The sequence below is a fragment of the Pleurodeles waltl genome, chromosome 12 (assembly GCF_031143425.1).
Source record: "Pleurodeles waltl isolate 20211129_DDA chromosome 12, aPleWal1.hap1.20221129, whole genome shotgun sequence".
Classification (NCBI taxonomy): Eukaryota; Metazoa; Chordata; class Amphibia; order Caudata; family Salamandridae; genus Pleurodeles; species Pleurodeles waltl.
The window spans coordinates 710886673-710909819 of record NC_090451.1 but is presented as its reverse complement, the minus strand read 5'-3'; the positions used below and the strand labels follow the sequence as shown (position 1 = coordinate 710909819).

General features: G+C 48.1%; 1 protein-coding gene across 1 annotated transcript in view; it reads right to left on the bottom strand.

Annotated features, from left to right (window-relative positions):
- The window catches only part of RCAN3 (RCAN family member 3), a 59317-nt gene that overhangs the window by 4751 nt on the left and 31419 nt on the right, over window positions 1–23147 (bottom strand). The window contains exons 2-4 of the mRNA XM_069215754.1: window positions 16235–16459; window positions 12589–12762; window positions 2495–2666 (exon numbers count right to left, since the gene is read on the bottom strand). Coding sequence (XP_069071855.1) covers window positions 2495–2666; window positions 12589–12762; window positions 16235–16432 — 544 coding nt within the window. The 5' untranslated portion in view covers window positions 16433–16459. The remainder of the gene's footprint in view (window positions 1–2494; window positions 2667–12588; window positions 12763–16234; window positions 16460–23147) is intronic.

Sequence of the window (23147 nt, the reverse complement as noted above, 5' to 3'; positions counted from 1 at the left end):
GAGGCCACCACAAACCAAGGCAAAGACATGAGCTTAGACAGTGCCAAGAAGTCTGGTGTATGTGCAGGAGAGCTTTACCACAGACGAGTAACATAACTGCATCAGAGAGGAACGCCGCTATTGGTAGCACTCATAGGTTATCTGGAAAATCACCAGCCACTTTTATGAGCATTATCATGCACTTTTATCTGACTGGATGTTTACCAACGCTGACCCTAGCAGGAGAACCAATGAACTCTAGTACCAATCAAACATAGACAACTGACTTCCTCTAGCTACCACCTGTCATAACTCAATCAAGGAGGAGGGGGTGAGGGGCAACTCAGTTCTCTTGACATCCCTAAATCAAAATCACTACAGAGGGACACCCATAAATTATTTCTTGAGGGGGTCAGCCCTTTTTTTTTACAAACTCTTGCCCACATATTCCTATGTTGAATGTTTCAGAATGGATTCCTCACCCAGTGTAGTTTCCTACATGGAATGGACTCAACCCCTCTCTTGAGAGCAGCACTTTTATGTGATTAGAGAGTTCAGTTTCTGGTCCGGGAGCACTTTAAAATGCCTGTTGGTGTCCTTTAAAATGCTTTATTACCTTGATATAAGGGCACCTTTGTCAGATTGAAAACAATAAGGTGGGACATGATTGGAGTATTATTGGATCCTACATCCCCTGGTAGACATATTTCAGCAGGTTGAGGTCACCCAGCTTTCATCACGTCAATCCGGGTCCCTAATGTATAAACCTCAATGTTTACAAAGGCTTATGAATCCACAGACCCTACCTTCTTACCAAGCACACAGTCATACTCTGTGATCAGCGTTTACCCGATTTTCAATGTTCACGCTTATTTTCCACCGATGACTCCCCGATGTCCTGCTTTCGAAAAGGGCACATATTTCCTCCAAGGGACATTACAGGGTCAGCCGTTGTGTCAATCTTGCATCAGTGCGCATGCCCGGTGGAGCACCTATTGTGGCCTGGTAAATACTGAACGAGCACTCCCCTCAAGATATAATTAAGAAGGGTCCCTCTCTAGTGGTTTTAGGAGTACTACCTGTGAGAGCTATAGTAGATACATTCTTCAGCTTCAAGACCTGGCTACTGCTATAAATTTCAACGGAAAGATGTAGCCAGTGTTTCACCCATCTTTGCCAACACCTGCAGGTGCAAACATTACATCAAGAGTGTTGACCTTCATCAAGAAGTAAACAGTGAATCTATTTGACCTGAATTCTAAAGCAACCTCATGAGCCTAGAGACATAAGGCTGCAGGAAGGAGAAGACATGATGGCAAGCCTTCTCTTGCCACAATTCTAGGATCTTTAAATTCATCCAGACTCAGATGTGTGAGGCTCCCTCACTCCAGCTCCACAGGAAGAAACCAAAGACTCTCCTCTTTAAGCAACACCTTCTCCATGAGTAGCCCTCCAAATGATGAATCCAGCTGGCTATCCTCCCTGTCCGCATCCTCTTTGTCATACCGGTCGTGGACACTTCCTTCCTCCCCAACTTTGTATGGTACTCTAGTGCTCTGTACAGGCTGGAACTAAACAAGTCAATGTGTATATTCTCCTGTCTGCGCTTCTCAGGACAAACAGAAAAAGGCACAGTGGTCCTTGATAAAAACAAAACTCTAAGACTTTAATGTAGTTAAAAAGGGGCAAAACTGGAGGCCTTCGATTCCAAATCAAATCTGATATCAGAGGTGCAGGTATTCAAGAGGGGTCAGTAGACGTCTACGCCTGCACCAACAGGTGAAACCTTCTGGATCATTAGTGACCTGGTGCCATCCACGCGTCAATCACCAAGGTACACGCCTGCACCAACAGGTGAAACCTTCTGAATCATTGATGACCGGGTGCCATCCACGCGTCCATCACCAAGGTACACGCCTGCACCAACAGGTGAAACCTTCTGAATCATTAGTGACCTGGTGACATCCACGCGTCAATCACCAAGGTACACGCCTGCAACAACAGGTGAAACCTTCTGAATCATTAATGACCTGGTGGCATCCACACGTCAATCACCAAGGTACACGCCTGCACCAACAGGTGAAACCTTCCGAATCATTAATGACCTGGTGCCATCACTTCATCAATAACCAAGGTACACGCGTGCACCAACAGGTGAAACCTTCTGAATCATTGGTGACCTGGTGCCATCCATGCATCAATACCCCAGGTACACGCCAGCAACCACAGGTGGAAACCTATGAACGATAAATGACCTGGGGCCTGATTTAGAGTTTGGCGAAGGAGTTACTCTGTCACAATGGTGATGGATAGCCCATCCATCGAAATATAAATCCCATTATTATCTAATGGGATTTACATTTCGACAGAGTAACCCCTCCGTCAAACTCTAAATGAGGCCCCGGGTGCCATTCCCGCGTCAATCACCACGGTACATGGAGCCTGCTGGATGATAAATGACCTGAGGCCATCAGTGCGTCAACCCTCAAGGTTCCCTGTAATGAGACGTCCTTACCTGGCCCCAGTTTGGACACTGCACACAGTAAGTCATAGTTGAGAACAGGCATGGCATCTTCTCCTTGTCTCCATCCAACCGGAGGGGACGCGGGGGGAGAGATCAGGAACTGTTTGACCGGCTGCGGAGGGAGCAGGAACGCCTTCTCACCATCCTCATTGGACACCTGTATCTGAAGAGAGGCAGGGCAGCTTAATCACACACTTTCCGTCCTCATTTTTTTTTAACAATCCTTGGTCTAACAGGTGTCTAAGGCACTTGTCACTCAGATATCACTCTAGACAAAACACAGACCGCGCTGTACAGTATAGCTCCTCCATTCAGTGCTTCCATAGTATCTACAAGTCAGCTTCCACTCTCCCAGGGGCAGCCACATACCGATATCACAGAGTAATACATATTACACGCATACAACATACTTAGCTCAACTTCTGTCCAGTCTCCACCCTTCCCTTCTTAGGTAAGGTGATAGAAAGCCGTGCCCACTGCCACCTCACATCCATGTAAATAACCATGAGACTCTGCAATATGGCTTCACACCGACCGCAGCATTGAGGATGCAACTCTGCAGATTGTGAATGACTCGCTCAGCACCCTTGAGAGAGGAAACTCATGCCTTGTTGTACAGTCCTTGAACTCTTGGCTGCCTTTGATACAGTCAAACTCCGCACTTTTACTTGCACCCTGAGTATTCGAAGGGGCACTTATGGGCTGGTTTACCTCCAGTCTGACAAATTGTTCTCAAGCAGTCAAAATTGGGGGCTCTGACCAGTGGCATAACGAAACTTGAGGGGCTCCCTGCTAAGTGCATTGAGGGGCCCTCTCCAGACGTACACAGGAACTCTCAGGCCAGGGTACCACGCTGAGGGTGCCCCTGGAGCTCAAGGGCCTCCCACGCCACGGGGGCTTTGGGGGCGTCTGTTACGCCACTGGCTCTACCTCCACTTAAATCCGCCTGCAACAAGGGTTTCATCGAGGCTCGATGTTACCAACCTTGTTCAACCTCTACCTTGAGCCACTTGTGAGACCCTTAGGAATTCGAGATCTCCCTCCACCTGTTTGCTGGCGACACCCAGACCCGCCAGACAGTCTCATCCCTGGATGACATTACCCTTGTCTCCAACACCCCAGCAAGATTCCAAACATGGATCTCAACTCATCACTTCAAACTTAGCGCTGCAAAAACAGAATTCATTGTCCTATCAAAGAGTGTAGAGAAACCATCCCTGCCCTGGATCACAAACTTCAATCTCTTTTGTTTTAATCCCTTTAAAAGCCTTCCATGTCCCTCCATTCAGATGTTTTTATTGAAGGGCTGTGGATCCCAACAGAACAGCCTAACATTCCAATCTAAGAAAGCTACTCTAAAGAAGTTTTAGGTCTGGCTTCACAACACAGCAGTTGCCAGGTCTTACGATTAACAGAAAAAGAACTCTAAGAAGCACTTCTGAGCCTTCTGAGCGAGGGACTTTAGCTCCACTCACATGCTGATCTTCCTTCTCACGAGATTTCATTGGGCAGAAGATGTTACCTTTTGCTGAAAAAGAGTGCCTACGTTGTACAGATAATGTTCAACAGAGGATTATGGAGAGAAGCTAATGATCAAACATGTAGGCCTGGTTGGTTCATTGAGAAAATTATGTAAAATCTGCTGGTCTGATCAGTTTATCATAGAAAGTTATGACAAAGGTAGTAAGCCAGAATTATTTATCGTGAACATTCCTATGTTGAAATCAAGAGGTTTTATGGGTGAATTGCTATTACACTGTGTTAAGGGTCGTACATAAACATTTTCTGAGATAGGTTTCCACCTTAGTCCGCCTAAAAAATAGTTCCTTTGTTAATAAAGAATTAGGACACTGTCAAAGGATACCCAGACCCTCATTACGAGCGACACTTGCGATGGTGGTCGGACTGCTGCAGACAAGGCTGTCCGACCTCCCTATCATGACCGTGGTTGATGGGTCATGGTCCGGCTGCCGGCACCACCAGGTTACCACCTGTCAACAGCCTGGCGGCCGCATTCCACTAGGGCAGCACTGCAAGCAGCGCTGCCCTGGGGATTACGAGTCCCCTTACCGCCAGCATGGCGGTCAGTGCAGGGGCCCCCATGGACAGCCCGTCGCACATTTCACTGCCCGAATTACAGGCAATGAAATGCACAACGGGTGCTGTTGCACCCGACGCACCACAACATTGCAGCCGGCCCGATTACGAGGTGGCGTTAATGTTGTGGTGAGTTTTCCGCTGGGCCAGCGGGCGGGAACGCTGTTTTTAGGGCGGCCACCATACCGCAGCACTGGCGGTACGCTAGCTGCATTGGCCTTGGCGTTTTTTCTGAAGTTCCAATGAGGCCCCCAGTGCCCAAAACAGAGGGATGGGTATGAAAATGTGAACTCTGTAAAAGAAGGGGTTTTCCATTGTACGGTTTGCCAAAAACGATATGAAATGGACTTACATTGTTAATTCCCTGACAAGTCCAATTGGAAGGGGCTTTGCAATGTGAACTCTCTGATAAATGGAGTAAGAACGGGCTTTACATTTTGAAGGTGACAAATACAACAGGAAGTGTTCATCACACAGGTGCCTCATGAGGTCTGGCAGTAGTAAATGCTTGGTGCCTCAAGAAAACGACTAAAGGCATCTTTACGATTTCAGGGTACAGTTACCACAGAGTAAATTCACATATAAATGTAACTTTACAGTGTAGTAAATCCAAGCCAGTGTTGTGCGGTTATAAGTCAAACCCCACATGGTGTGGGACATTACAGTGTGCACTAAATTTTTTAACAATCCTTGGTCTAACAGGTGTCTAAGGCACTTGTCACTCAGATATCACTCTAGACAAAACACAGACCGCGCTGTACAGTATAGCTCCTCCATTCAGTGCTTCCATAGTATCTACAAGTCAGCTTCCACTCTCCCAGGGGCAGCCACATACCGATATCACAGAGTAATACATATTACACGCATACAACATACTTAGCTCAACTTCTGTCCAGTCTCCACCCTTCCCTTCTTAGGTAAGGTGATAGAAAGCCGTGCCCACTGCCACCTCACATCCATGTAAATAACCATGAGACTCTGCAATATGGCTTCACACCGACCGCAGCATTGAGGATGCAACTCTGCAGATTGTGAATGACTCGCTCAGCACCCTTGAGAGAGGAAACTCATGCCTTGTTGTACAGTCCTTGAACTCTTGGCTGCCTTTGATACAGTCAAACTCCGCACTTTTACTTGCACCCTGAGTATTCGAAGGGGCACTTATGGGCTGGTTTACCTCCAGTCTGACAAATTGTTCTCAAGCAGTCAAAATTGGGGGCTCTGACCAGTGGCATAACGAAACTTGAGGGGCTCCCTGCTAAGTGCATTGAGGGGCCCTCTCCAGACGTACACAGGAACTCTCAGGCCAGGGTACCACGCTGAGGGTGCCCCTGGAGCTCAAGGGCCTCCCACGCCACGGGGGCTTTGGGGGCGTCTGTTACGCCACTGGCTCTACCTCCACTTAAATCCGCCTGCAACAAGGGTTTCATCGAGGCTCGATGTTACCAACCTTGTTCAACCTCTACCTTGAGCCACTTGTGAGACCCTTAGGAATTCGAGATCTCCCTCCACCTGTTTGCTGGCGACACCCAGACCCGCCAGACAGTCTCATCCCTGGATGACATTACCCTTGTCTCCAACACCCCAGCAAGATTCCAAACATGGATCTCAACTCATCACTTCAAACTTAGCGCTGCAAAAACAGAATTCATTGTCCTATCAAAGAGTGTAGAGAAACCATCCCTGCCCTGGATCACAAACTTCAATCTCTTTTGTTTTAATCCCTTTAAAAGCCTTCCATGTCCCTCCATTCAGATGTTTTTATTGAAGGGCTGTGGAACCATATGAACTTATCATAGAAAGTTATGACAAAGGTAGTAAGCCAGAATTATTTATCGTGAACATTCCTATGTTGAAATCAAGAGGTTTTATGGGTGAATTGCTATTACACTGTGTTAAGGGTCGTACATAAACATTTTCTGAGATAGGTTTCCACCTTAGTCCGCCTAAAAAATAGTTCCTTTGTTAATAAAGAATTAGGACACTGTCAAAGGATACCCAGACCCTCATTACGAGCGACACTTGCGATGGTGGTCGGACTGCTGCAGACAAGGCTGTCCGACCTCCCTATCATGACCGTGGTTGATGGGTCATGGTCCGGCTGCCGGCACCACCAGGTTACCACCTGTCAACAGCCTGGCGGCCGCATTCCACTAGGGCAGCACTGCAAGCAGCGCTGCCCTGGGGATTACGAGTCCCCTTACCGCCAGCATGGCGGTCAGTGCAGGGGCCCCCATGGACAGCCCGTCGCACATTTCACTGCCCGAATTACAGGCAATGAAATGCACAACGGGTGCTGTTGCACCCGACGCACCACAACATTGCAGCCGGCCCGATTACGAGGTGGCGTTAATGTTGTGGTGAGTTTTCCGCTGGGCCAGCGGGCGGGAACGCTGTTTTTAGGGCGGCCACCATACCGCAGCACTGGCGGTACGCTAGCTGCATTGGCCTTGGCGTTTTTTCTGAAGTTCCAATGAGGCCCCCAGTGCCCAAAACAGAGGGATGGGTATGAAAATGTGAACTCTGTAAAAGAAGGGGTTTTCCATTGTACGGTTTGCCAAAAACGATATGAAATGGACTTACATTGTTAATTCCCTGACAAGTCCAATTGGAAGGGGCTTTGCAATGTGAACTCTCTGATAAATGGAGTAAGAACGGGCTTTACATTTTGAAGGTGACAAATACAACAGGAAGTGTTCATCACACAGGTGCCTCATGAGGTCTGGCAGTAGTAAATGCTTGGTGCCTCAAGAAAACGACTAAAGGCATCTTTACGATTTCAGGGTACAGTTACCACAGAGTAAATTCACATATAAATGTAACTTTACAGTGTAGTAAATCCAAGCCAGTGTTGTGCGGTTATAAGTCAAACCCCACATGGTGTGGGACATTACAGTGTGCACTAAATTTTTCTAGCCAGTAAAACAACACAAATTCCCAATTCCATGGGGGTTACTGCTCTGAGCGGGGGGTAAATGAATGCGGAGACCACTGGGCGAGGGGCAGGGTGTGCAAAGAGGGGGGCAGTGGGGGAGGAATGTTATTTCTTGCATGGGGAGCACTGTATGCTTGAACCTGTGAGAAAAAAAAACAGGGAATGAAGCCTGGCTGCTGCTGCAGGCAAAGCCCCGGGAGATGTTACCCTGCAGAATTATCATAGAAAACCTGGGTGTGAAACAACTGAGGGCCTTAATGTTCGTGTTAATATACGTTTTGTGTCTGCCTAAATTGTTTGGTATGCCTGCTAAGCGTAGACCACATGCTTATGGTTATTTTCATGGTAAAGTCAATAGTCGTAATTTATTAACTGTTTAGTATGGTGACGAGGCAGTAATCCTTGTTTTACGCTGTGAACGACCCGACAACGCCTGCAGAGTTAATCATTGTGAAAAGCCACGTGTTTTCCAATCGGCCCATACAGAAGCATTGCCAGTTTTTACAATCAGAGACTTGCTAATGTGCAAACTGTCAGGCAGCGCCCCTTTGAGATTTCGTTAGTATACGTAATTTACAGCTGGGTTAATCTGCAAGGACCGCCTTTAGGAGGGGTTACAATCTTGCAAATATTTGTCATTTTGATTTAGTACATAGTTGTGTGTGCATTAAAGTTGTTTTCCTATTAAAACTAAAGGTAGAGGCAGGCCACTGATTCCTGGCACGCCGTGAGTAATAACTGGACCTATCTGCTTAGCTAGCCTTAGAGGCAAGTGTTAAAAGGGGTACTTGACCCCCGGTTGGAGGTTCTGGGGTACAGAGGCCTCGCGACACCACAGGTGAAAGGCCCTCGTTGTCACAGCTGGAACTGGTAACTTTCAACTGTCCGGGACCTCTGTAGTGTCGGCGACGGCCGGCACTACCTTGTTGAATAAATACTGCGGACACGGAGTGAGTGTTTGAACAATGGGCTCGGCCTGACACATGTCCACAGCCTCCGCTCGCAGACACTGTATTCTCTTGTGTCTGCAGCGGCGTACTCTGTTCACACCCCCGACCGTCCGCTATTTTATTACCCGGGTCACATGACCGCGGGTTCACCCAACATCAGCCCCTTACCAGGGGGAAACGCCACGAGGTGCTGAGGAGTGGGCACACCCCTCCAGCACCATATCACAAGGTAGTGTCCGGCGCACAGTTACGTCACTGGCGCGACACTACCTTCCTTCTAAAAATTGAAAAACAATAACTACACACAATGCAGATTAACACACATTAAACATCCACAAGATGGTCACGAAGTCGTATGGAGGGGCAGGATCATGGCGCAGATGGTATCGAGTATTTGCCGATCACCCTGAGCTCACAGATGGAATTGAGGCAGGGGAAGAGGCATCATCTGACACAAAAACTGGAGGGACACCAACTCGACTCTCAGTATTGTCTCCATCACAGTGCTCGCCATTATCAACCAAAGATAGATCATCATTAGATGCATGGACTTCAGCACCCACCTGAGATCCTTCGGGACAGTTAAACCTCTTGAACAAAGAAACATTTCGGGTCACCACATCCTTCCCTCTTCGAGCCACCACCAACAAGCCACGTCGCTTCACAATCATCCGGGGGGAAGGATCGAATGGCATGCAGAATTTGCTGCCGGGAGTGGTGACCTTGAGCAACACCCGATCTCCCACTTTCAGATCAGACAGCCTTGCTCTCCGGCGATGGCTTGCAAGTCCGTTGGTGGCAGACCGGTGGTTCTGCACCTGAACGGGATCAATGGGACTGGGAACCCATGTCCTGTGATGTGGAATGGAGTCCATCACTGGTCGTCCAAACACGACATGCCCCGGAGCTTTACCAGTTGTGGAATGTGGAGTCTCACAGTAATTTCTCAAGAAGGAATATATTGCATATTCACTTTGCTGGCCACTTGCATTAGCAATGCATAACACCTTGTTCAACGTGCGCATAAAGCGTTCAACCTCACCATTCGCCTGTGGCCACCTTGGGGTGATTCGTCGGTGGCGAACACCAGTCTTCTCAAAGTACTCAGACAGTTCCTTGCTCTGAAACGGAGGCCCATTGTCAGTCTTGAGCTCAGATATGAGACCATGAGTAGCCATTATCTTTTCCAGACGCGGAATCACCACTTCCGCAGCAAGAGAGGAGATTACTTCCACCTCTGGATATTTGGAAAAATCATCAACAAGAACCAAAGTGTGTCGCCCATCAGGAAGACTCCCAAAATCCAAACTGGCAGACATCCACGGAGAGGTTGGCCCAGGTTCAGTTTCCACCGGAGTGGGGCGATTCGGCTCTCCCGACGCTTGACACCACTCACAGGTTTTTACCACCTCTTCCACCTGCTCATCCATGAGTGGGAACCACACCTTGGACCTTAACCGGCCCTTTGTTTTCACCATGCCCTGGTGTCCATTGTGAGCCAGTTGTACCACTCGGGATGTGAGCGACGATGGGATTACCAATCGGCATCCTCGGAGAAGGCACCCCTCAGCATCCACGGTTAATTCATCTCTCACCTGGTATAAGCTCCCTAGAATCCTTTGTGACGAGGAAACCAACTTGGGAATCTGTTTTTTCACCACAAACCACTGATTATCACGGATGGCTCCGAATACCTTTTGGAGACACTCGTCGCTGGCCGTAGCTTGAACAATTTCACTTACGGAGATAGGTTTCGGCCAGGATCGGTCAGAAATCAATCTGACGTATTCTTCGGTCTCCTCGGCGTCGTTGATCTCGTTGTCTGAAGCAGCTCTGGGGTGCCTGGAAAGGTAATCCACCGGATTGTCTGATCCAGGACGATACTCCAACTGGCAGCGATAGTTTTGCAGCTGGAGCATCCACTTTTCAATTCTTGGTGGAGGCTTTGAAGCCGTGCCGTTAAACAGAGGTATGAGCGGCTTATGGTCGGTAGTGACCAAGAACAGGCGACCATATACATACATGTGAAAGTGTTTGCAGCCCCAGTGTACCGCAATGGCCTCCTTCTCTATCTGGGAGTACCTCTGCTCCGTTTCAGTCAGAGACCTGCTTGCAAATGCCACCGGGACCAGTCTTCACAGCTCTGTTTTTGAAACAGTACCGCACCCAATCCCTTTGGGCCCGCACCCACCGCGACTTTTGTTTCTTTCTTTGGGTCGAAATACCTTAACGTGGTGTCACTTGACAGAGCATTTTTTACTGCCTCAAACGCTTCTTGCTGGACCACACCCCAAACTCACGGTTCCGATGACTTTGTCAAAGTTCTAAGCGGTTATGTTAGCGACGCCAAGTCTTGTATAAACCGGCCACAATAGTTGACCATCCCCAAGAAACTGCGAACCTCCGTCATGCAGGTCGGGGGAGGAGCGTCCTTGAAATCTCTCACTTTCGCAGGGTCAGGAGCTAACTCAGCAGCGGAGAAAACATAGCCAAGAAATTGTATGTGATCCGTTAAGAATTCACACTTCTGGTGATGGAGAGTGAGACCTGATTCCTGAATCCTTCGTAATACCTGGCGGAGCCGGGAGTGATGTTCAGCGATGGTGGGTGCATGAATCAAAATATCATCACTTACACTGATCGTGCCAGGCAGGTCCCTCAACAGTTCCTGTATGGTGTTTTGAAACACCTCCGCTGCACTCGATACTCCAAAACTCAAACATCGGTACCTCCATAGCCTCCGCTCGCAGACACTGTATTCTCTTGTGTCTGCAGCGGAGTGCTCTGTTCACGCCCCGGCCGTCCACTATTTTATTACCCGGGTCACATGACCGCGGGTTCACCCAACATCAGCCCCTTACCAGGGGGAAACGCCATGAGGTGCTGAGGAGTGGGCACACCCCTCCAGCGCCATACCACAAGGTAGTGTCCGGCGCACAGTTACGTCACTGGCGCAACACTACAACCTCCTGAACCAGATTTCTCAAACACAACAGGAAGGGGTTTTATGCTGTGAATTCTCTGATAAACACAGTAGGGAGGGGTTTTATGCTGTGAATTCCCTGTCAACCACCATACGAAGTGGCTTTATTGTGTGAGCCCTCCTTCAAATACAATTGGAAGGGATTTTACAATGTAAACTCCATGATAAAGACAATAGGAAGAGGTTTTCCATTGTAAACTCTGTCAAATGCAATGAAAAATGGTTGCCAATGTTTATAAATATGGTATGCAGAGACTTTACAATATGTAAAAAGCTTGATTGAAAACCTGTTAAACGGAAGAATATTTTACTGGTTTATTAGCAAAAGAAACACCCAATTCACATAACAGATTCAGGCAGTTGTCAGAATAGGATTGGGAGGGGCCTAGAAATCAGACCTATTAGGTCCATGCAAAGGGGTGCACCCTTTTCAGTCCAAGAAACACTCAGAACCCTGATGAACTGACCCTGTATTTCCACGTGAGCTTCCGACCCCGAGGTAAGGTAGGCCTGGGGCATAGCAATGAGCCAACAGAGGGCACCGTGCCCTGACTGGTGCCCACCAAAGAAACAAAGCATGAATCAGAGTGACAATGACCCGTCAGCCTCACCAAGTGAAGTAACAAGCCCTTCAGAACACCCATGGAGCCTGGAGACCTGCCCCAACCTGTGGGCAGGACACCAGCCAAATGATGGCATGATTGACACAAAACTGGGCAGATGCCTAGGAGTGAACTTAGGCTCTGGCCATAATGGCACCCATACGTGAGGTTAGTGCTACACCGAATACACCAGGGTAGAGGGCATGCCAGTGGGCTACTCGGAGGACATCTGTGCAGCCTTGTTCGATTCTGAACCTTAATATTTGTATCCCTACCCGCTCTTTGGAGACTGAGGATGCAATGTGTTCCAGTGACCACTCTGCCAAGGCTGGCATTTCACTGGTGATCACCACTGGAAGGGAACTCCTTGTTACCCCTTCTGCACAGATCCCTGACACAGTCCCTGTGTGAGTGAGCAAGTCCAAGCCGGCCTGTATTTTAACCAAAAATGCTTAGCAAGATGGGATGGACGCAGCCAGTGTTTAAATGAGCGGAGATGCACCTGGGTGACCACCTACCTGTGCAAAGTAGAGCTTGAGTTTCTTCCCATTGAAGTCCGACTCGTGAAGCTCTATCCGCGCTCGCGCGGCTGCCTCGGGGTTGCTGAAATTTATCCTCACCCTCCGGAAGCTTTTAAACAACTGAAACGTAACGTGGGTGTCGTAGATTGTGAAAAGCGCCTCAAATCTTTCCTGATGGAGAAAGAGAGAGCATGAGCATATAAAGAGATAAAGAGGGTCTCACAGGGTCGCAAACATGGACATTCAAAATGCACTCGGACTCGTACCTACTATGACGCCCGTGGTGCACCACATCACACATGCTGAGATTTCAGAGCAAACCTATGGGGGTTCACGTAACTGCAGAACTTTACCCAGGATGGGGGGCAAAAAAGGTCTGGACATAGAGGGATTGAAACTGCACTCCCTACGCGCCCCCCAGGCCGCAGACCAGGTACTAGATGATTGCGACACTGGAGCCCCAATGATTCACCGTACCAGAACGACATGCGGCTGAGCTGTCAGACAACTCACACGGCCTGATTCTGAGTTTGGTGGAGGGGTTACTCCATCAGAAGGTGACGGATATCCCACCCGCCGAAATATAAATCCCATAATACCCTACAGGACTTGCATTTCGGCGGACGGGATGCCAGTCACGGTTGTGGAAACTCTGAATCAGAGACAGAGTCATCATTTAACTGAAATGCACTAAACCAATGTCCATATGAACTCTGCGCGCCTTTCTACCCGCTGAAGACTGCTGGTTCTTGCCATCAGAGCAAGAGGAGGCGGGGGAGGTGCCCCTAGTGCCAGAGCCTGCAACATGGAGTTTTTCCAGGTTTTGTTGATTCTGACATCTGTATCCAGCTCAAGGAGCCTCTTGGACAGAACTCTGCTGTCTGCTACTGGGTCTGAATAAGGGCCTGATTTAGATACTGGCGGACAGGTTACTCTGTCACCACGGTGAAGGACACCCCGTCTGCCGGAATTTACATCTCTTAGGATATAATGGGATTTATATTTCAGCGGCGGGGCTATCCATCACCGTTGTGACGAGGAGACTGTCCGCCCAAATCTAAATCAGGCCCAAAGTCATCTAAACAAGAGTTTCTTTGACAGTTCAAGGACATTTGAACGTCTTTCTCTGACCTTCAACAAACATCCATCACTCTCCTCTCTCGAACCTTTCTGATTACTCTGAAGATCTCCAGCCACCACATATGCAACCTCTTTTAAAGTAACATGGTCATTTGCAAACCTTAGGATTCTTTATTTCAGTTATTTAATATCATGAGAGCCGCACTCCTAGAATCAGAACAGCAATCCAAAGGTCATTGTTTATGACAACAGACATAGCATATTGCGCTATACTTTAAATTATTTTGCAAACGTACCTATGTACTAACCAGTCAAATCAATAAAAAACAGAATTAGAGTGGGTTGCAAGGTGATCTACCTCATTAACATTCATGAGATCCTCATTAAAATTTATGGGATCCTTATTAACATTCATGAGATAAATCACAATTTGTGACTCACTCCGATCGGTGGTCATCACGGGGATGATGGCTTGCTAGGGTCAGCAGACCAGTACAACTATCCTCACCTTTAAATAAAGTAAACTTTATGTTTTTTTTTAATGCAGACCGTTTTCAATAAAGAAAATGGGTCTGCATTAAAAAAGAAACCTTTTTTTTTTTTTACAAGTTTGGTTGAGAGTTGGCAGTGTCTCATGGACCATTTTACAGTCACAAATGAGATGGTGGAAGCCTGAATTTACTTCATTTATTTCCACAACATCGTTCGCCTGGCGGTCTCATTGCCTTGTACAGCGCTGCACTGCTCCACAGCACGGATCCTAGCTCAGAAATGGCAAAACAAGCATTCAGTGTTATCTAAAGTTAATAAAACGTGACCTAATTAAAATGTAAATTTGTAGGGTCACAATTTAAAGCTCATTTCACAACATTTCTGAACTGCTGTTAAAATGTAAGCCTTGGTTCTTAGCAGGTGGCAAAGTGATCATTTATGTCAATACAAGTCCTGCTGAATTGTCAACACAATGTTCTGTACAGTTTCATTCACAGACATTACACCAAGATAAGGAACAGGGAAAACACAGGAAAGTCGCGTTACCATCACCCGCCCAAGCCATGGAGCAAGATCCGGTGGTCCAGCTGCAAGTTGCTGAGAAGCCCATAATCCAGTCCCCATCCTCTAACCCATGATCCAGTTCCCATCCTCTAAGCCCATGGTCCAGACTCCATCTTGTAAGCCCATAATCCAGTCTCCGTCTTTTAAGCCCATGGTCCAGTCCCCATCCCCTAAACCCATGGTCCAGTCTCCATCCTCTAAGCCCATAATCCAGTCCCCATCTTCTAAGCCCATGGTCCAGTCTCCATCCTCTGAGCTCACTGTCCAGGCAGGACCATCTAATTAAAGCCCATCTCGCAGACCTCAGGTTCCAGTTTTTGTACCTGGCTCAGGGCGTGGTGGAGGTTCCGCTCTGCAACTGTGTTAGTGTTAAAGTTCTGACACTTAACTCTAGCAGTGTCAACACAGATCGGTGTTTTTGTCTCTCGACACAGTAGCAAACGAGACATGGTTCTGCCTTGTTTGAGACAGCCTCTTGGGGTTTTAATAGTGCTGGATGAACGCAGTGAGAGGCGAGTGATGGTTTCAAAGCTTTACGTTTTCTGTCTTGTGGGGTAGGGTTTTTTTTAAATTCATCCCAGCCCAAGATCAAGGTTTTTTTTAAGTTGTAATGTTTGTTGCCCAAATCTATTCCTGATATACTCCTTTTGCTCCCCATCTCTTTTGACCATATAAAGGGTATACAACATTGATCCCGGCATCACATAGTTTCAGGCTTTATTTTTGCCTGAGGGGTCGTTACCACTTGCTGTCTAAAAAGGAAATAATGGGATTTAGATTTTGGCGGATTGGAGATCTGTGACCGTTGTGACTGAGGAACCTGTCCACCAATATCTAAATCAGGCCCTCTGTTGGAAGACTATCCCTTATGCTTAGTGCTGCCTGATCTTTTCAAGAAGTCCCACTGTGAGATGGGTTCTACCTTCCAACACTCAAAACCTTCTCTGCACCATCTGCTAGAGGTGTTTTATGCCACTGGCTTTTGCTTCTGTCACAGTGACTTCATTCAGAGGCATTCACAGTGTTATTAATTCCACTAAAGGACAACGGTGCCTACTAAAAGCGACCCGCCTTCCCTTGGATTAAAGAAGACCAAGATGAAGGCATCTTGCAGCCAACAGCATGAAGCCCACACTAATACGGGGCAGATGAAACTACAAGTCCCACCGTATGTGTCAGCATTCATGACATGGGCCCAGGGACAGCTATGAGCGGTGTTCAAGGAGATGCACAATGATAAGTCATCACGCTGGAATGCACCATCACGAAGAGAACTGGATACCCAGGTATAGAATCAGACACCACTAGCTGTTGGCTGGTGAAGGCTCTGCAGCGATTAGTCCCAGCTAATGTTGTAGGCTTTTTGGCACAGTTTCGCTTAAAATGTTCCATATACTTGAAAATCATTCCAAGTTAGACATTGAATTAGTTGCCTTTGCCCACCATTTTAGTCCCTCATGCCCTTTTTACTGACAACTGGAAGAGATAACAAGCCGTGTTGACTTACTCTTTGATCCTCTAAATCGAAGACGGATTCGTGGACGCTGCACGCGAAGAGTGAAGTGGGCAGGTCGCTCAGATCCATCATTTCTTCCAGATCATCGTCATTCTCTCCAAAGATCATTTCTTCCTCCTCCTCCTCCTGGTCACTGCTGTACAAGTCGGACTGGCTGTCACTCCACGACTTCATGCTGTTCCGGAGCATCGTGCGCCGATCACCGAAGGACAGGACCTGGGGGAACCGCCAATAAAGACAGGACAGATGGACTGTCAATAACTGGTCTAGTCTCAACTGGAAGGGTTGTCACTCCACAGCGATGGAAAAAGGACACCCAAGAGATACAGATGTACTGCTACGCTTGTACCCAGCACAATCTCCACACAGCAGTAGATGACACCCAACTTGTAAGGAGGCCAAGACGAGCGCATGGAGCTGCACAATGCACTGAGTAACTTTACAATCAACACCACTTACTATTCTGAAAATACTCCAACTACTCATGGGACAGTTTCAGGACAATATTTTTTTCCAGGTTCAAAGGAGGTCAAAAACAACTTAGTTTTGTTAATGCCCACAGTTCCTACTATTGAGAGCCACTTGATTGAGTCACAGATGTCATGCTGTGTGCCAAACTATTAATGCCCTGTCTTCCTGCCATGCGACCAGATGGGTGACTTTTTCCTAGTAAGTGCCCCGGACTACCTTCAACGTGGTACAATGTTAGTGCCCATGCTTTGGGCAGTGTGCCACCGTGATGAAGCCGGAGACATCCTGCCTGAAGCTGTCATTACTTGGAAGTCTCCATTCAGCTATTCTACCGGAGATCAAGTTTTTCTATAGCATTAACTAGAGTGGTACATATCATAAAAAACTTTAAATCTATTATCTTCAAATCATTTCTAGATAGGGAAAAAACTTTGGCACCTTTCAAGACTGACCTTCAATTTAATAGTGATGCAATATGAATACCGCATCCTAGAGCAAAATACCATCATATCCAGCTGCAGCAGTTACACGGGCACCTCTACCAGCTACATGGTCACATCATAGTCAAGATAAGCATCACAGCCAACTTCTCCCTAAAAGGGACCCTCATATACAGACCACCAGGACCCCGCAACAATTTTGCCAGAGACATCACAGAGTACCCCTTATCATCAGCGCCAAAATCCTTCAGCCTCCTAACTTTCACTTAGAAGACCACACTGATGCAAACTCTACCATTCTAGAAACCTGCAGGAACCGGGATATCACCCAGCACGTAACCAAAACTACTCACAGCACCGGACACCTACTGGACCAGATTTTCTCCTCAATCAGCAACATCACAGTCGATAAGCCAGCAACTTTGACATAGACAGACCACGCCCTTGTTTGTTTCCATATCCATCCCACACCATCAAAGACCTCTTCAAATCAGCCCTAAGACGCTTATACCACCAGATACAGAAAACAAACCCACAGCTCTTGCAGATCACATCAATTACAGAACCAACAGCAGCAACAAAATCTTTGCCATCATCAAAGGATTCACTGCTCATTCTTCTTCCTCCAGCAACATTCCCCCACACAAGACCTTTGCATCAAGCACTCTGAATTCTTTTGTAACAAAATCATCTCCATATACAGCAACTTTGACCCGCAACTGGCCCCCTCACCGTCGCAACTCAACTTCCCATCAACTCAGATAAACAAACCCTGACCTGGTGGCCTGCATTACCATCATCCAAATTGTTGCTACCAGGAAAATCATCCACTCAGTGGCTTCATCTGACCCCTGCTCCCACCACACCTTCAGCAAGGTTATCCTACTGATCAGCAAAGCCCTAACACCCACCCTCAGCACCTCTTTCGAGTCAGCCACATTTCCAGACACCTGGAAACACGCTACCGTCATGAACCTGCTCAATAAACTATCCGCTGACCCAGCCACCCATTTCCCTCCTACCTTACCCAGCAAAGGTTACAGAGAAACTAATCGTTCAATGCCTTACCAACCTTCTCAGCAACAGCTCCTTGACGCCACGCAGCCTGGATTAAGGCCAAACCACAGTACAGAAACAGCATTCATCGCCACCACAGATGGCATCCGCATGATACTTGACAAAGGAGACACAGCAGCCCTCATTCTCCTGCAACTCTCTGTAGAACTTGACACAGTCTCAAACTCCATCCTCGTCAGACACCAGCCCCAAGATTGGCATCCAAGGACCCACTCTCTGCTAGATCTACTCTTTCTTAACAGACTGAACAGCTGTCGGCCCATCAACTTACACATTGGAAGCCCGCCAACACTGTGAGGAGTGCCTCAAGGTTCATCGCTCAGCCCCACCCTCTTCAATGCATACATGATCCCTCTGATTAATGTCAGCTGCCCACAATATCAACATTCTTTCTGAGGCAAACAACGCATAATTCATTCTCTCCTTCTCAGATAAGACCTCCAATACAAGAAACAAGTTTTCCACCTGCATGACCGCAGTTAACTAACTCGATGAAAGCCAACTGGTTCAAGCTCAACACGACAGGACAAAAGTACTGATCGTCAGTAAGAAAACCTCAGCATGATACTCCAACTGGTGGCTGATCGATCTCGGACCCATACCCATGTCAGGAACCTAGAAATGATCATCTCCAGCAAACCGGACAGGACCACACAAGTCAATGCCATCACTGCATCCTGCTTCCACACCCGGAAGAAGCTGAGGAAGCTCTTCAAATGGCTCCCAGGCAAGTTGGACTACGGGAACACCCTCCACGCCGCTGTCATCAAGCAACTCACTAGAAGACTAAAGCAGCCAGACTCATCCCCAACCTCCCAAACAGAACGCACAACACTCCCCAGGGAGCTGCAAGGCCCCCAATACGAAAATGCTCTCAACTCAAATGCCTCACACACACATTCAAGGCACTACGCAAATTAGGCACCTTCTACGTAAACATTCACTTCTACTTCCACTAACCACCCAGACACCTCCTCTCTGCCGGACTTCTACTTGCACATATCCAACACATACACAGAACCAGATCTCACATCGCTACTAAAGCGTGGAACGACCTCCCACTCCACATCAGAGGCTGCTCCTCTCTGTAGGAGGCTGGCCTGGCTTGTAGTGGGTACCAAGGGGTACTTACACTTTGTACCAGGTCCAGTTATCCCTTATTAGTGTAGAAGAGGTGTCTAGCAGCTTAGGTTGATAGAAAAGGTAGCTTAGCAGAGCAGCTTAGGCTGAACTAGGAGACATGCAAAGCTCCTACTATACCACTGGTGTCATATGCACAATATCATAAGAAAACACAATACACAGATATACTAAAAATAAAGGTACTTTATTTTTATGACAATATGCCAAAAGTATCTCAGTGAGTACCCTAAGTATGAGGATAGCAAATATACACAAGATATATGTACACAATACCAAAAATATGCAGTAATAGCAAAAGGAAGTAATGCAAGCAGTGTAAAATTACAATGTATTGCAATAGGAGCACATAGGTACAGGGGCAACACAAACCATATACTCCAAAAGTGGAATGCGAATAACGTATGGACCCCAAACCTATGTGAGCTTGTAGAGGGTCGCTGGGACTGTAAGAAAACAGTGAGGGTTAGAAAAATAGCCAACCCCAAGACCCTGAAAAGTAGGTGTAAAGTGCACCTATATTCCCCAGAGAGCACAGAAGTCGTGACAGGGGAATTCTGCAAGAAAGAACACCACCAGCAATGCAACCAAAGTGGATTTCCGGACGAGAGTACCTGTGGAAAAAGGGGACCAAGTCCAAGAGTCGCGACAAAGTCGAGACTGGGCAGATGCCCAGGAAATGCCAGCTGAGGGTGCAAAGAAGCTGCCACCGGATGGTAGAAGCTGTGGATTCTGCAAGAACGAAGAGGGCTAGAAACTTCCCCTTTGGAGGATGGATGTCCCACGTCGTGAAGAAGCTTGCAGAGGTGTTCCCACGCAGAAAGACCGCAAACAAGCCTTGCTAGCTGCAAGGGTCGCGGTTAGGGTTTTTGGATGCTGCTGTGGCCCAGGAGGGACCAGGATGTCGCCACTTGCGTGAGGAGACAGAGGGGGCGTCCAGCAAGACAAGGAGCCCTCTCAGAAGCAGGCAGCACCTGCAGAAGTGCCGGAACAGGCACTACGAAGAGGAGTGAACCAGAGCTCACCGAAGTCACAAAAGAAGATTCCACGACGCCGGAGGACAACTCAGGAGGTTGTGCACTGCAGGTTAGAGTGTCGGGGACCCAGGCTTGGCTGTGCACAAAGGAAATCCTGGAAGAGTGCACAGGAGCCGGAGCAGCTGCAAATCAAGCGGTACCCAGCAATGCAGTCTAGCGTGGGGAGGCAAGGACTTACCTCCACCAGACCTGGACTGAAGAGTCACTGGACTGTGGGAGTCACTTGGGCAGAGTTGCTGAGTTCCAGGGACCACGCTCGCCGTGCTGAGAGGGGACCCAGAGGACCGGTGATGCAGTCTTTTGTTGCCTGCGGTTGCAGGGGGAAGATTCCATCGACCCACGGGAGATTTCTTCGGAGCTTCTAGTGCAGAGAGGAGGCAGACTACCCCCACAGCATGCACCACCAGGAAAACAGTCGAGAAGGCGGCAGGATCAGCGATACAAGGTTGCTACTTTGTTGCGGTTTTGCAGGAGTCCTGAGCAGTCAGCGGTCTATTCCTTGGCAGAAGGTGAAGAGAGAGATGCAGAGGAACTCTGATGAGCTCTTGCATTCATTATCTAAAGAATTCCCCAAAGCAGAGACCCTAAATAGCCAGAAAAGGAGGTTTGGCTACTTAGGAAGGAGGATAGGCTAGCAACACAGGTAAGAGCCTATCAGGAGGAGTCTCTGACGTCACCTGCTGGCACTAGCCACTCAGAGCAGTCCAGTGTGCCAGCAGCACCTCTGTTTCCAAGATGGCAGAGGTCTGGAGCACACTGAAGGAGCTCTGGGCACCTCCCCTGGGAGGTGCAGGTCAGGAGGGTGGTCACTCCCCTTTCCTTTGTCCAGTTTCGCGCCAGAGCAGGGCTGGGGGATCCCTGAACCGGTGTAGACTGGCTTATGCAGAGATGGGCACCATCTGTGCCCATCAAAGCATTTCCAGAGGCTGGGGGAGGCTACTCCTCCCCAGCCCTGACACCTTTTTCCAAAGGGAGAGGGTGTAACACCCTCTCTCTGAGGAAGTCCTTTGTTCTGCCTTCCTGGGCCAAGCCTGGCTGGACCCCAGGAGGCAGAAACCTGTCTGAGGGGTTGGCAGCAGCAGCAGCTGCAGTGAAACCCCGGGAAAGGTAGTTTGGCAGTACCCGGGTCTGTGCTAGAGACCCGGGGGATCATGGAATTGTCTCCCCAATGACAGGATGGCATTGGGGTGACAATTCCATGATCTTAGACATGTTACATGGCCATATTCGGAGTTACCATTGTGAAGCTACATATAGGTATTGACCTATATGTAGTGCACGCGTGTAATGGTGTCCCCGCACTCACAAAGTTCAGGGAATTGGCCCTGAACAATGTGGGGGCACCTTGGCTAGTGCCAGGGTGCCCTCACACTAAGTAACTTAGCACCCAACCTTTACCAGGTAAAGGTTAGACATATAGGTGACTTATAAGTTACTTAAGTGCAGTGTAAAATGGCTGTGAAATAACGTGGACGTTATTTCACTCAGGCTGCAGTGGCTGGCCTGTGTAAGAATTGTCAGAGCTCCCTATGGGTGGCAAAAGAAATGCTGCAGCCCATAGGGATCTCCTGGAACCCCAATACCCTGGGTACCTCAGTGCCATATAATAGGGGATTATAAGGGTGTTCCAGTATGCCAATGTGAATTGGTGAAATTGGTCACTAGCCTGTTAGTGACAATTTGGAAAGCAAAGAGAGAGCATAACCACTGAGGTTCTGGTTAGCAGAGCCTCAGTGAGACAGTTAGTCATCACACAGGGAACACATACAGGGCACACTTATGAGCACTGGGGCCCTGGCTGGCAGGGTCCCAGTGACACATACAACTAAAACAACATATATACAGTGAAATATGGGGGTAACATGCCAGGCAAGATGGTACTTTCCTACACTCTCTTCTTGAATTTTGCACGAAGCTGAAGACCTGACCTTTCTATTAACCACCCTGCCCTAGGCAGGGCCAGGCACACACACCTGCAGGGAGCTAGGATACCCTCACGGGTGATTAACCACCCTACCCTAGGCAGTGCGAGGCACACACACCTGCAGGGAGCTAGGGTACCCTCACAGGGGATTAACCACCCTACCCTAGGCAGTGCGAAGCACACACACCTGCTCAGCGCCAGGATACTCTTGCGGGCGATAGTGCTCTTTACAAATACACATACCATAAGATGATTGATCCACACGGGGACTACTCCTTCGATGGCGGGCTTTTCATGAAGCACAGGCTGAAGAGCCCTAGCTCGGTTGCCCTGTTGCACGGCGAAGCCACATTGCAAAACGTTATCTGTACACAGATGGATTTACTGAAATTTCACTGCATTGTAAACACCAATTCACTTCCGACACCCATCCCCTTTCCCAACCTGTTGATGGACATTTCCCAGCCTACAACTTCAGAACTGTTTAATTAGGCACTGCAGTGCAGGTAGTGAAATGTCAGTCGGCAGGAACAACACGACACAAAGTCTGCATACTGATGTATGGTTTGCCCTACGATGTACATCCTGTATGACATGAATAGTGACACCAGTCAACCTACACAGCTTGTAGCAAAGACAATGGGGGTTATTCTAACTTTGGAGAAGGTGTTAATCCGTCCCAAAAGTGACGGAAAAGTGACGGATTTACCACCAGCCGTATTACGAGTCCATTATATCCTATGGAACTCGTAATACGGCTGGTGGTATATCCGTCACTTTACCGTCACTTTTGGGACGGATTAACACTCCTCCAA